The sequence below is a fragment of the Eubalaena glacialis genome, chromosome 1 (genome assembly GCF_028564815.1).
Source record: "Eubalaena glacialis isolate mEubGla1 chromosome 1, mEubGla1.1.hap2.+ XY, whole genome shotgun sequence".
NCBI classification, from domain to species: domain Eukaryota; kingdom Metazoa; phylum Chordata; class Mammalia; order Artiodactyla; family Balaenidae; genus Eubalaena; species Eubalaena glacialis.
This window is the reverse complement of record NC_083716.1, coordinates 63,201,487-63,215,906: the sequence shown is the minus strand read 5'-3', so window position 1 is coordinate 63,215,906 and position 14,420 is coordinate 63,201,487. Positions and strand designations below refer to the sequence as shown.

At 56.9% G+C, this 14,420-nt stretch overlaps 2 protein-coding genes across 2 annotated transcripts in view; one reads left to right on the top strand and one right to left on the bottom strand.

The window, feature by feature from the left end:
- The window catches only part of CDH23 (cadherin related 23), a 428,638-nt gene that overhangs the window by 323,381 nt on the left and 90,837 nt on the right, over positions 1-14,420 (top strand). Inside the window, exons 23-28 of the mRNA XM_061181180.1 lie at positions 806-995; positions 1,302-1,447; positions 3,872-4,091; positions 5,847-5,999; positions 8,046-8,159; positions 9,961-10,109. Of these exons, the coding sequence (XP_061037163.1) occupies positions 806-995; positions 1,302-1,447; positions 3,872-4,091; positions 5,847-5,999; positions 8,046-8,159; positions 9,961-10,109 (972 nt within the window). The remainder of the gene's footprint in view (positions 1-805; positions 996-1,301; positions 1,448-3,871; positions 4,092-5,846; positions 6,000-8,045; positions 8,160-9,960; positions 10,110-14,420) is intronic.
- Positions 13,339-13,710, bottom strand: C1H10orf105 (chromosome 1 C10orf105 homolog). The gene has a single exon (XM_061197472.1). It carries the CDS (start codon positions 13,708-13,710, stop codon positions 13,339-13,341), a length of 372 nt encoding a protein of 123 aa, XP_061053455.1.

Below are 14,420 nucleotides of genomic sequence, written 5' to 3'. Positions count from 1 at the left end.
TATCCATGGCTCCCTTCCCATGCCCTGTCATACTTGGTGTCACAAGAGGCCCAGTTCTTTTCAAATTGCCTCACAATCTAAAGCTCCAAAGGAAAGAAGAGAGGGTTTGATGATGAGGAACCCAGTTCCCCAAATCTGGGGTTTCAAATCCTTTCAAAAGATCAGCCAAAGATTTGGACTCCCCAGCCCTTCCCAGCCCCCACCCTGAAGAATTCCATGGTCATGGGCTACAGGGACTCCTGCTCTCCCAAAAGCTCCATGAACATGTTACCCCACATGTCTGGAAAGGAAGGATGCTGGCGGTGTTGCCTGCCGGAGAGACCTAGAGCCACTTCCTGGCTGGGAGACTCACTGTGCCTCATCTGTGAAATGGGCTTAATTATAGGTGTCCTCCTCGTAAGACTGTTGACACAGTAGGTGGAGAAGGCCTGGCGTCTATGAGGTTCGGGGAGCCTCCTATATGCTATCGGGTGCTAAGTGTTGCTTTTACAGATCAGAAGCCGAGGCTTGAGTGGGGAAAGGGACTTACCTAAAGTCAAAACAGTGGATGGAGAAGCCAAGGAGCCCAGGACTTCCAGTGCTGGTTCATCTTCTGAACCTCCTGCCTCCCAACCCCCAGAGATCCCCCTGCTGAAGCCAGGAGGGAGACCCACTTCCCAAGTTTGAGCGAGGATACCTCCTGCTTCCAGACAGTGGGGTGCCCGGGACTAGTGTGTGAGCTCAGACAACCCGGGCGGGCAGCCTGGGCCACAGAGACCCCCTCCCTGGCCTGGGCTCAGTGGAGGGGTCGGTTCCTCCCGGGCAGGTGGTGGCCATTGACCCAGACCTGGGGGAGAATGGCACTCTGGTGTACAGCATCCAGCCACCCAACAAGTTCTACCGCCTCAACAGCAGCACAGGCAAGATCCGCACCACCCATGTCATGCTGGACCGGGAGAACCCCGACCCCCACGAGGCGGAGCTGATGCGCAGGATCATCGTCTCTGTCACGGACTGTACGTGCCCCTCACGCCTGGGCTGTGGCCCCTGACACTCAGTGAACCGGGGACCTCCCCCAGTGGCATGTCCTCTGGGCATCCCGGGGCCTACCCAGGAGGGCTGTGTCTTGATCACTAGGAGTGGAGTGACACCCACTTCCCAGTTGTGACCCAGCCCTCGCAGAGGGCAGAGGGAGCTGGGGGTGCAAGGCCCACGCTGCTTCGTGAAGGGGCCCCTGGGATGGAGGGCCACTGAATCGCCTTTCTCCACCCCCCTTTTTCTCCTGCACCCCTCTTTCCCTCTCCTCTCCCCGGTCCCCCTAGGTGGCACACCCCCTCTGAGAGCCACCAGCAGTGCCACGGTGTTTGTGAACCTCTTGGACCTCAATGACAATGACCCCACCTTTCAGAACCTGCCTTTTGTGGCCGAGGTGCTTGAAGGCACCCCTGCGGGGGTCTCTGTCTACCAGGTGAGTTTCCCTTTCCTGGCCCGGGATCCTGGTCTCTGTCATCTCCCTCACCAACCAGCCAGCAAGGGAGCAGTGGGTGCTATGTGTGCCCAGCCTTGTGACGGACACTTGGCAGGGACGGGGCAGGGGAGGCCAGCCCGAGACCATCAGACAGGACACAATCCACACCAGACTTGGAGAGCCAGTGCTCTGAGAGATGGAAGTGGAAGGCTTCCTGGAGGAGGAGGGGCTTGAGCTGGGTCTGGAAGGGAAAGCACCACAGGAGATGGTTAAAGGCAGAGGGAGGGAGGGGGACAAAGAATAGAATTCTAGGAAGCCAAATCAGTTTCTCAGGGCCTGATTGTGGAGGTCTGGCCCAAGACCCTCAGCACTTCATGCCTATAGGTGGTTCTAGAACACGAAGAAGGACGGACGAGTGTAGCCCAGGCATCCTGCCTCCATGGGCAGCCCCCTCTCTCCTGTGCTCTCCTGTAAACCCCAAGGCAGCACCACACAGTGGGTGGATTCCCCCACTTTTCAGGAGACTTAAAGAGACTTGCCCAAGTCCCTGTAGCCAAGAAGAGGTAGGGCCTGATCTTGAACCTGGGCCCTCTGCCTCCTGCTTCATCACCCTTCTGGTCAGGGAGGCCCTGAAGGTACAGGTTGAGGGGAGGTGATGCCCTAACAGGGGCTATTTAGAAACACTGGAAAGCCCTCAAAGTTGAGATGGGCTTTGGAGTACAACCAACATGGGTGTGGGTCCCAACTGCACCACCTGTGTGCTGGGTGACTTGGAGCACACTATTTAACCTCTCTGGGCCTCAGTTTTCTCACCTGTGAAATGGGAATCAGAAGAGTACCTGGCTGGCTGTGCTGTGGGGATTCAATCAGACACCTGTGTAAGCAGCCTGGCACTTGGATTGCAGGAGATACACAGTAGCCGATGTGCTCATGATTTATGTGTCTATCATGAGGGTTTATACCCTAGAGACAGCGGGAGCCCGTGGCACGGGGTTAGCCTGATCCCATTTGAAGAAGACAGCGTTATTTGCCAGGATGCCAGAGTGGTTAACCTTGGCCATGCCCTGCAGGCCCACTGTGCTTCAGTTTCTTCATCTGTAAAAGGAGATTAAGGCTCCAGGGAGCATTCACTCTCTCCAACAGAACGTTCTCCCCAAACCCCCAGCAGGGGGAGCTGCGATCCAGGGAACAGCAACCAGTCCCTGAGGAGAAGTCCCCCAAAGAGGAGGGAGGTTGGTGAGAGAGCAGATGAGCCCCCAGACCTGGTTCTCCAGGGCTCAGAGACAGCAGAGGAAGGAAATGCCCACCAGCACAGCTTCTGAGTTCACAGAGGAACTGGCTCAGAGTCATGAGAAGATGGTGGGAGGAGCTGGGAGCGTTTAATTGGGAAACTGTCTTCAGATGCAGAAAGAGGGCTCTGACCCAAGCTCAGCGGTTCCCCAGGTGCCCTCTACAACCTCAACCAATAATGATTTCTGCTGAATGTGCAGAAGAACTTTCCCCGGGGATTAGAGCTGTGTGCAGACAAATTGGAGGTAGTGAGCCCCCCATCGTGGAAAGCATTCAAGCTGAGTCTGGATACCCTCTTATCCAACTTGTTGGATGTAAATTAGACCAGATGACTTTGACATTGTCTTTCAATCCTGAGAGTCTTGGCTTGACCCAAAGCTCTTATTTTAACTGTTATTGTACATTTTTTCTCAAATGTCTTGAATCGTCTTCTGTAAGACTTTCAGCATGTCAGGGTCTTGAGTCAGGAGCTCTCATCAGGGCTAGAGGTGCAGATGGGAACAGTGTAGGGACTGGAAGGAGGTTTGCCTACACGTGGCCTCGAATGGCCTGTTTAAAATAATAAGCAAATCCTCAAGTGACTTTTAAGAACAAGTTCTTGATAGCATCTTGTTTTTGTTGTCTTACAAAGCAAAACAAAGCAGGGAAGGGAGTCCTTTTGATCAAGCGTCCTGTGTAGTTGAGCTCCATGTAGTTGAAGGGGTCTGAGCTGTTAACAGCTGCTCCTAGCCAGCAGCACGAGGGCCGGGGGTGAGGGAGACGGCCGAGTTTGGAGGGTCCCGAGCCAGCTGGGGTGAGCCTGGGAGGGCTTCCTAACGAGGAGAGCGGGGTTTTGAAGGGGGGACGGCTGTGGACCTGGACTCTTGTTCTGAAAAGCCCCTTTCCCACGCCACCCCACTCCTGGCCGCACTTGTTACATCTGGATACCTTTCAGCTCTGACATGCTGCCCCCTTACAGAGCATCTGGGAGGCTGCGCTGGGGACAGTGGCCTGGCCTGAGGCTCTGGGTTGTGGTGGGGGCAGGTGTGTCTGCCGGAGCCAAGCATGGGTCAGTGGGAAGGAGGGAGTGCTTCTCAGGGGATGAGCGTCAGTGCTGGTGTCCCCACCCCTCACACGGCCCCTCCTCTCCCTCAGGTGGTGGCCATCGACCTGGACGAGGGCCTGAACGGGCTGGTGTCCTACCGCATGCATGTGGGCATGCCCCGCATGGACTTCCTCATCAACAGCAGCAGCGGCGTGGTGGTCGCCACCGCCGAGCTGGACCGCGAGCGCATCGCCGAGTACCAGCTGCGCGTGGTGGCCAGCGACGCGGGCACACCCACCAAGAGCTCCACCAGCACGCTAACCATCCGAGGTGAGGGGGCAGGGGTGCCTCCTGCTGCACTGAGCACGTGGCGCGGGCCCTGGGGCAGTGGCAGGCGGCTGGGAGCCCACGCTCACCACTGCTGTCCAGTGTCCGGGCGGCACAGGCTGCCTTGCCGACGGGCGCCCTCTTCAGCTGGAGCCATTCGACACAGCAGAGCCCTCTCTGTCTCCACTAAGTCAAAAATGCCAGCAGGGCCTTCTTCCCACCTCGTCACTGCCTTCAGGGTCCCAGAGCCCAGGGGCCGTGGCCTGGACCCACTGCTAAGGTCCCCCTTTTTGATCCTGGCAGCAGCAGAGAGGGCTTGCTCCAGGGGTGGCGCCCTCGGGGTCATGAGCAGGCAGGGGAGGTTCAAAACCCTTTGTTGTCGTCTTTGGAGGGACAGACTTTCTATTTGGAGATGTAAAGGGAAGCCTCCCCTCCCGTGTGTGGGGAATGCCTGGAATCGCGGTGGAAGGGCATCACCCCTGGAACAGGGCAGCTGGGATTCCCAGACTCCCTAGGATTCCTCATCTTCCTGGGGCCCTCTCGATAATTCCCACCGTCTCCACCCTCTATCAGGGCGGGGCCAGGCCAAGGAGGGTTACTATCGCTCATCTACTCTGGCTGTATCTTTAATTCTTAAGACAAAACTGGGACGTGGACATGAGCTGTTGACAGAGGGCCAGGAGTAACCCCAGGGAAGTAAGTTCAGAGTGTAATGGGCAGGATGTGGCCTGTTCTCTAGGACAGGCCTGGTCCCATCCTGGGTCCTGCCAGCCCCTGTGGGATGGAGGGTGGGTGGTGGTTGGCTCGGCACAAACATTCACCCTCCTTAAGCACGACCCAAGATGATGAAGACTAGAGAGAGCCGAGTGTTCTCTCTCCTGCTGGTCCAAGGCTTGTGGGCTCCTGGTGCCAGTTTGAGGAACCACATCTGTGCCAATGATTGACAGGGCAGGTGTCCAGTCCTCTCAGAGAGGACCCCAGATTTTTTTTCCAAAGCTCAGCAGAAGCCGTGTCATCAAATGAGCCTATCATTTCTCCTGGTGTTATCACAAAGAGGAGCCAAAGTGGCGTGGGGCTCATTTCACTGAAGGTCATCCCAAGCCCCATCTGCCAAAGGAATGGGGGCCTGGCATGCAGAGCTGAAAACACAAATCTATAAGGGAAATTAGACTTTTTTGGCTGGGGTGTGTGGGGCGCGGAAGGAAGGGTAGTTCTCAAAGCCAGCTACTTTCCCTGGGACAAACTGGGGACAGGCCTCCCCAGACCCCCACCCCACCACTCTCACTGTGTGACTTTGGACAAGTCATTCAGTTGCTCTGAGATTCCTCATCTATATAGTGTGTCTAATGACGGCTGCCTTGTGAGGATGATATGAGGGGCCCGTGTGGTCCTGTAGAGGAAGCACTTAGCATCGCTTGGCACCTGGGGAGAGCTGAGAAATGGTGATCACCGTCATCGTCATCATCATAACTGTTGTCATCGTCGTCGTTGTTAGGCATGTATTGGAAAGAGGCTGTGGGGTCTGGACAGCATGAGCAGCAACAAGCCCCCAGGGGAACGGGAGCTGTGGGAGGGCGCGGATCTCTGGTCAGTTCTGTCCTGGCCCCAGCGGCCATGGGGGCCCTCAGCTCATGACCCGCAGGTGTCGACTCCTAGGAAATGTGCTTCCTATTGGTCTGTGGCATGAGCCACTGCCTTTGGAGTTGGTTGTTTAGAGCAGAAGCCAGGCCTAGCCCTGACCACCGACTCTGCCCACAGTGCTGGATGTGAATGATGAGACACCCACCTTCTTCCCTGCCACGTACAACATCTCCGTGTCCGAGGACGTGCCGCGGGAATTCCGGGTGGTCTGGCTGAACTGCACCGACAACGACGTGGGCCTCAACGCTGAGCTCAGCTACTTCATCACAGGTGCGGCCCTGCCTCCACCCCCTCCCAGATGAGCAGCCAGCCGGGAGAGGGGAAGGGGCCCGAGTCAGCCATCGGGTTTTGCTGCTGCTGGGACCTCCCTGAGGATTTGCTCTTGACTTCTCCTGAGGGCTTTGCGCCTGGGTCCCTGTGGTCTGTCTCTCTGGGGGCCTCCTGAACCTGTAAGGGGATGGGGGTGGGGGGCGGACTTCCTGAAGTTTATTCCAGAGAGTGGTGGAGCCAGTGACTCCTGGGGAGGAGCCCTGCCCCCCACTCCACCCCATATCAGGGTGACAAAGCAGTGACTAGAGGAATGTGGCCTTTTCCTTCCTTGGGGACCTTTCACTCATGAGGAGAATTTGCATCTGTTTAGAGGCAGATGGCTTAGACATCCCTGAGTGAAATGGTTTTCGCTTAAAAGTGTCAAGTGGCTACCACTTAGAGACCTGCAGAGAAATACTATGAGGCCATGTCCTGGCTTAACAGTAGAAGGGGAGCCATGATCGATTAGTGATGTCTGCCATGACAGTAGGCTTGGTAGGTGGTGGCAAACATGCCATGTATTAGTCATTCCTGGATTAGAACAGTCTACCAGCATTCTTCAGTCCAGGACACACATGAGAGGTGCTGGAATGCATGGCAGGGAGCAGGGCAGTTCTTTCACATTCCTCAGCCCTCCCTCGGACATTTTACTGGCTCAATCTTCCCTCTGTCCATGGCCTACCTGCAGCCACATTACATACACACTCACATACACACGTGCCCATGCACACACCAACCTCCCTGATGCCTCTCCCCTGGAGCAAGAAATCCCAGACTACAGCCCATCCACAGCTGCAGCCAAGGTGACCTCCCTCCCAGGCCTCTGCCTCTCCTTTCCAGATCCTTTCCCTCCTTCCCCTCCCTAAAGGAGCCCAACACCCTCAGGCCAGCTCCTTACAGGCTGGTCCTCAAGACTGCTCTGGAAAAGGCTGTTATCAAGACCCCCACATGGCACCAGCCATGGTTTGGCCCCCAGCACTACTTGTGTCTTAGTTCCTTCCCTGCCCCTTGGAGTCAGATTGTGTCCCTTGTAGATGGTGCTTCAGGCACTGGGGAGCAGATACTGGAAGCTCGGGGAACGGGGGCAAACCATGTGAGGGCAAGGGAGGACCTGGCGGCAGCCCCCAGGATGACCTCCCAGTGCCTCAAAGTGGCCAGTTCCTGCTGACCTGAGAGCCCTCCCAGGCCTAGGTTTCTCGGATTTTAATTCTGCGCATTCCGCCCGGTGCTGTGCTGTGTCCTGAGCCAAGCTAGCCCAAGCCCAATGCAGTGGCGCCCTCTGCTGCCCAGAACGCCACACTGCCTCCCAGCTGGCAGGGGAAGGGTCTCCACACTGTGCTGATGGAGTCCTTTCCTGGCTTGTGTCTGCCTCAGGGAGGAGGCCCTCACCCTTCCCACCTGTCCCAGAGCTCAGGAAGACTGAGGCGTGTCTCCTGTCCACCTGCTCCGACTCTTTACTCTGTGGAGCCTCCAGGTGTCCCCACTCAGAGAGCCCAGGAACGCTCGGCTGACTCCAAAGCCCTCGGCCACATATAAAAGCCCCAACCCAGGTTAACTGCTCAGACACCTCTACCAGACAGGCAGGTGGCAGAGTGGAGAAGGACTCGGACTCGGGAATCAGACTGCTGAGTTGGAGTCCTACACCCCGAATAGGTGACTGTACCCCGTAACCTCACTAAAGGGCCGTTTTCCTTCTCTGCAAAGTAGTGATAGTGCAAATGAGAGGAAATGCTCCACGAAGTGCCTGGTACACAGTAGGTGCTCCATGAATGTTAGACCCTTATGATTTTCAGGCATTCGATAGTTCACCTAAGCCCACATAGGCCACGCCCTCATCAGAGTCCCCTAGGACCCCCTTCCCTGGCAAAGCTGAGTGGAAAGCACAGCCTTTCACCCCCGGACCACCCCTGGAGTGTCCCGGCTCAGAAGCAGAGCTGGGTGCCACTGCCCTTTCCCTGGCCGCGAGCTCTGTTTCCTGACCAGAGCTTCATTCTCTCTTGCTCACAGGTGGAAACGTGGATGGGAAGTTCAGCGTTGGCTACCGTGACGCCGTCGTGAGAACGGTGGTGAACCTGGACCGGGAGACCACAGCCTCATACACGCTCGTCCTGGAGGCCATCGGTAGGCACCAGCCCACCCACGGAGTTCACATGGGGTGGCCTTCCAGGAGCCAGGCCTTGAGCCCAAGGCTCTGCCCTGATGCCAGCAGAGAAAGGGCAACCAGACCCTCAGTATATTACTGTACACTTGCAGGCCGTGAGGCTCGGCGCATGGTGCTACATGCTAAGGTGGTGTGGCAGGGGCTATGTGGGAGCCATGCGGGAGAGCAGCATGTAGACAAGTCACTGCAAAACCAGGAGAACAAAGCAGAAAGGGAAGAAGGGATGGCCCAAGGGTAGCAAGCACAAAGGGTGGTGGAAACATGGGGAGGGGGGTGATCAAAGCAGGCTTCTTGGAGGAAGTCGCCTCTACAAGTGCCTTTGAATTAGTTAGGGCTCTTGGTGGCAAATTTTAAAATAAACTGACTTCGGCAGTGTAGGCTCACAAAACCAGTCCACGGGGAGATGGAGCTTCAACTATGACTGACTTTGGGGCTCAGGTGATGCCACCAGGCCTCAGTCTCTCTGTATTGGCTGGCTCTGCCCCCTGCGTGTTGGCTTCATCCTCTGGCTCACGTGGTGACAAGTCCTTGCTGCAGTCCCAACCTTAATCTGGGTTCAAGTGCAGCAGCAGCACTCCTCGCTAGGGTGACCGTCCTTGCCTGGTCATGCAGCACTGGGCACAAGCTCCTTCTCCCAGGGAAGATGATCCAACAGCTGCCCCTGGGGCTGAGCCCTAGGAGGGTCCTGCAAGGAACCGAAGGGGCAGAACCCCTGGACACTTTAGGCTCAGAAATCAAGCAGAGCCGACATCCCCGAATGCAGAGATCCAATCCATCCTGTAGGTGGGTTTGACTCAACTCATGTTTCATAAGAAATGACAATTCATTGTGAATGTTTAAAAATCAGGAGATTTTATTTAAAAGCTCAGACGTTTGATTTCTCTTGAGAAATCAGAAGATCTAGTGTCACTGGGCCCCCTCCTGCCTGTCCAGTGTGGACAGGAGCAGAGGACAGCTGCCCCTTGAGGCAGGCATGCCCAGGTGTGCGGATCTTACCTTCCTGGCCCTGACAGCAGTCGGGTTTGTCATCTCAGGACCTGTAACTGGTTCTTAGGGCTGCTGTAACAAATTACCACAGCCTTGGTGGCTTAAAGAACAAATTTATTCTCTCATGGTTCTGGAGGCCGGAAGTTCAAAATTAATTGTCGACAGGGTTACATTCCCTCCGAAGGCTCTAGGGGAGAATCCTTCCTTGCCTCTTCCGGTTTCTGGTGGCTCTAAGTGTTCCTTGCTTGTGGCCGCAGAACTCCAGTCTCTGCCTCCAACTTCACATGGCCTTCTCCTCTCTGTGTCAAATCCCACCCGCCTTTCCCTCATAAGGACCCTTGTCATGGGGTTTATGGCCCACCCAGATAATCCAGGATACTGGATACCTCATCTCAAGATCCTTAACTTAATTACAGCTTCAAAGACCCTTCTTCCCAATAAGGTTACATGTACAGGTTCCCAGGGATCTGCCATGGGTGTATCTTTTGGGGGCCACCATTCAACCCACCTCATGCCTCAGTTACCTCCTTTGTAAAATGGGGGTGATGATAATAGCGCCCGCTTGGCAGGCTTGCTGTGAGGATTGAATGAGTTAGAATAGCGTCTGGAACGTATTAGATACGGTCAGTGTTGTTCCTAATCTAAAAAGAAAAAGAGCCCCTCCCCCCTTGCAAAGGCCAGAGCAGGTGGGGGAACAGGGCATACCTGTGGCTGGTGCCCAGGAACGTGCCCCTCAGGCAGCTGCTAACACCCATCCTCTTTCACCTCCCACAGACAACGGCCCCGTGGGCAAGCGGCGCACAGGCACGGCTACCGTGTTTGTCACCGTCCTGGATGTGAATGACAACCGGCCCATCTTTCTGCAGAGCAGCTACGAAGCCAGCGTCCCCGAGGACATCCCCGAGGGCCACAGCATCGTGCAGGCAGGTGGCGGCCGGGGCACGGGCAGGGCCACGCTCAGGTCAGAGCGCACACGCTCAGTGGCCTCGCAGCAGAGTGGGATGGAAACAGGAGAGGGCCCAGCTGCTGCTCCAGAAGTAGCCAGCTCTATGGCCAAAGGGGGGCCCAGGCTCCCTCCTCCCTCCCGGGGAGAGTAGGCCCCGAGGTTATGTAGCCCAAGATGGGCCCTCGCTCCCCGCAAAACAGAAGGAGGGCCTCGGCCCTCCTCTCCTCCCTCCCTCCCCCACAGTCCTCTCCCATCCCCCACTGCACCCAGAAGGGCCTTTCAGAGCAGGGGGGAGCTGGAGATGTCACATTTTCCCAGAAAGGAGTTGAGGAGAGAGAGCCAGGGCCCAGTGAGGCCCAGAACAGAGCTGCTTTCACAGGGCTTTTGGCTGAAGCTCCCCTCTTGGGAAATAAACGGGCACAAAAAGAAAGGGCTCCTTTGCCCGGGGAGCAGGAACGACAGCTTTGGGCCTCGAGAGAGGAAGGGGAGGACCTGGAAAGGAGGCTGGGTGCCCTCCCCAGCCCTCCCTGGAGGCCTCAGTTGCTGCGTGGGGAGGGAGGCCGGGCATGAATTACCCTCTTCACCAGCTGAGCGCAGGGTTTCCCACTTGGAGGCTGAGCCAAACAGAGCGAATCTGGGCCTGCCCACTGGGCCAGGCTCCCGGGCTTGGGAGAGGCAGAAGAGCGGGAAGCTGGGAGTGTGGCCCCCTCCCTGCATCAGGGCCGGGCGTGGGGCAGGAGGGGAGCTGGGGGCACGGTGCTGACTTCCAGAGGTGCCGAGAGTCCAGGAAGCCACGGGGCATTGCTGGAGTCTGGGGGCTGGTTCCAGAAAAGGGGTCTGTCCCTCTGAGCCTCAGCTCCTAGGGGCTTAGAGACACCCCACATGCACCAAGCTGTGGGGCCCCGCCTCTCCCCTAGCCTAAAACCTAACACCCGCCTCCCCCAGCTCACACAGGTCTCCCAGGACCAACCTGGGGACACAGCTGGGGGTATGGCAGACCTTTGAGAGCCCCTCCTCCTCCCCAGCTTTTTGTCCTTCAGGCCGGGGGTGGCCTTACTGCCCACCCCTGTGACACCACGTGCCAGGCAGAGCACGCTGGCCAGCGGGGGTCGGGGGACCGGCTGCAGGCAGAATTCAGCCTGGGATGTCTCAGGGAGAGCTGGCGGGAGGCAAAGCAGGGAGACGTTACTAATCTGGAAGGGAGGGGGACAAAGCGCTGCAGGAGGGGGCCTCCGCACTTTCTAAACCCCAAGAATTGGTTTCTATTCACACAAACTACTCAGACTGAAATCCTAGAGCCTGTGAGTAATATAAGGCAGGCCTGATTCTCCCCATTTCTCAGGGAGAAATTCAGGCACTGGTGATTTCTCCAAGGCCCTGGAAGTAAGTTTCTGGCCAAGGCGGGCTCGCTCTTTGATGTCAGACTGACCCAAAAGGAAGGTACACTGGGCCTGTCCAAGAGGGCCTGCTTGGAGAGAGAGCTTCTCTGTAGAGGCATCAGAAGGAAGAAGGGGATGCCCCCCAGGACTAGATGGGGCCACCCTTTACTTAGTCAACAGAGGCCCCATACTTCTGAGCCCAGAGCTGGTGAGGCAGAGTGAGGGGTTGGACACGGTCTCGCTCTCTGGGAGCTCCCAGGCTTGTAGGAAGGCGGAGACACAGGCATGACCCACACTGCCAAGAGGAAGTGATCCCTGTCCTCCCTTGGTTTCAGGTAGGAGATGGTTTCAGGTGCAGAGCAAAGAGGGCTTCACAGAGGGCATGCCAAGTAAGCCGTAGCCAAGGGAGGACAGGTATTTCAGTTTACCTGGAGTCTTGGGTCAAGAAGAGGCTAGAAAGATCATTCACAGCCAGCTCCCAGTGGGCACCAAACACCAGACGAAGGAGCTCTGGCTTGATCTGGCAGTAGGGAGCCAGTGAAGGTTTTGGAGCCGGGGAGTGACAAATTCGGAGCTCACTCTGTGAGAAGACTTGGCTGGCTGTACTATGCGTCGTAGCAGGGTGGGGTGGAGCAGTCTGTGGTGGGGTACAAAGTGGCCCTGGCCAGATGACTCTCTGGGGCAGGAGCTGGGCAGTTCAGACCCCTCTGCCCACCCTCCAAATTTGTGACCCAACCAAAGTGTTTAACCCCAGCGTTGTGATGAGAGGTTGAAGGTTTAGGATTCTGAGAAGCCCACCTTGGTGTGGGATTACTTTGACAGTAGCCAGTCAATGAAACAATTGCCAAAAATACAGATAGCACACCTTATGTGGTCCAAGCCTGAGATCCCACAGCTGTCCTGGAGAGATCTGGACCCTTCCACTCGAAGGAAGACCGCCTCCTTCCCTGGGTGAGGCATGGAGCCGCTATGTTGTGTCCTCAGAGCCCAGATAGCATCACCTCCAGCTACTGGCAGTGCCTCCTCCCAGTCTGACACAGCACCAGTCCTGGCCTGTGCAAGGAGCTTCTTAACTCATTCTCAGCGCCTTCCTCATCCATCTTAGCATAGACGCATGGGGGCGGGGGGGGGGGCACGCCAAGATGACAGCCAAAACTGTGATTGGCTGGGTGGTGTTGAGATCCTCCTGCTTGCCCCTCCTCCCAGCAGGTACCCAGCATCTGATCCACCCAAGGGTGCTGGCTGCTCCCGTAGATCACAGGCAAATGCTGGCAGGCCCAGGAAGTCCAAGAAGAGTCCCTGGGTTCCCCCTTGCCTTGGGCACTGAGTTGGCACAGAGGGCAGGACACTCCCTTGCCCCCAGCAGGGGCTGAGTATTTCACTTGGCTGGAGGGAACCTTTGGCCATTCAGCAACTCGCACTGGAATCTGAGCTGGGTTTTGGCACCTGGAGGGCGGGCAGGGCTTCTGCTGGGAAGCAGGGGCACTGCTTCCTGGAGACGGTTGGTGCCTGGCGGTCAGAGAGGGGCCCTGGGGGCCCCAGGTTTGTACCGTTCAGAGCCTTGGACCAAGGGTCCACATGGCTGCAGGTGCTCAGCTTGGTCCAGGAGTCTTCCAGCAGGCAGCAGCTAGAGTGTCTGCAGGAGGGAAGGTATTCTTGCAGGGGCCATCTCTGGGAAAGGCCACGGGCCTGGACACACAGGGAACCAGTGGGGGTGAGCGCGTGGCCCATGTTGTTTGGGCCACTGTCCTCTTGCAGCCTGTGGTGCCAGGTTCCGTCTGAGGCAGGAGGGCCTGCAGATGGACCCTGGAGTAGGGGACACTCCTGTCACATCTTTGTAGATTCCGTGCAGTCACAGTCGTCGTGGTCCTCTCTGCCCGGCAGGGGGCGCCTTGGGGCAGGCCAGCCACGGTGGAAGCTGTGCAGGGAGCGGCGCAGCGAGCCCAGGCGCTTCCAGAGCCGGAGCTGGGGCTCGCTGGGGCTCCCCGGGTGGTGCGGCATGCACTCGCAGGCCCAGTGGCGCCTCGGGTCCAGCGCAGCGGGCTTGCAGAGGGTCATGAACAGCAGACAGGTGGCCAGCAGGAGGAAGATGCAGGCCAGGGCAATGAGCACGGGGATGGGGTCAACTGCCTCTGAGAGCCTCCCCGGAGTGACAGGAGCTGTGAGGAAGGCGAGGGGGCTGGGGCCCTCTGTGCTCATGGCTCCTGCAACAAGAATGGGACAGAAACAAATCAGCTGGACTCGGGACTGGAGAGGGAGGGGAACTTTGATGGGCTCTGGACACTGCTAAACTAGCTGCAGATAGCATTACGGTCATTTTACAAGTTAGAACAATGAGGCTGGGAGAGGTAACAGGTCTAAGGTCACACACTGGGAAAGTGATAGAGCTGGACCTGAACTCATGGAGGAGGCAGGAGGGTAGTGCCTTCCGGCATTTTAAAGTCAATTTTCATGAATTACAGTAGAGTCTTAGACTGAAAACTTGGGATCTAAGACCAACTCCATCACTAACTTGCTCTGTGACCAGGAACGATTCATCAATCATAGGAGGTTGCAGCAGGCAAGGACCCTAGCAGTTATCTAATGCCAAGACTGCAAACTGGGGACGCACCAGTGTGTTTTGTTGGGTTCTTGCAGTGTTTTTATAAATTTAAATTAATTGTGAATATTTTTTTAAAAAAAAGAAAACCAAGATATTTCACATAAATATCTGAACATCTGGCTTCTCTTGAAATTTCAGAATTTCAACACTGACAATATGGGGCCAGTTGCTGCCTGGCACCCAGTGGCCGCGGCTGAGCCGTAGCTGCCCCGTTTAGACAGGGTGCTGGCCCCCAGCTCACCGCACTCCCTGCCCTCAGGCCCCCTGCACACCTATGTCACCTGCCTGGCCCCAGGGGAATTCCTAT

Excerpts from the sequence above, each read along its gene's own strand:
- C1H10orf105 (XM_061197472.1), bottom strand. The coding sequence starts at position 13,710 with ATGAGCACAGAGGGCCCCAGCCCCCTCGCCTTCCTCACAGCTCCTGTC.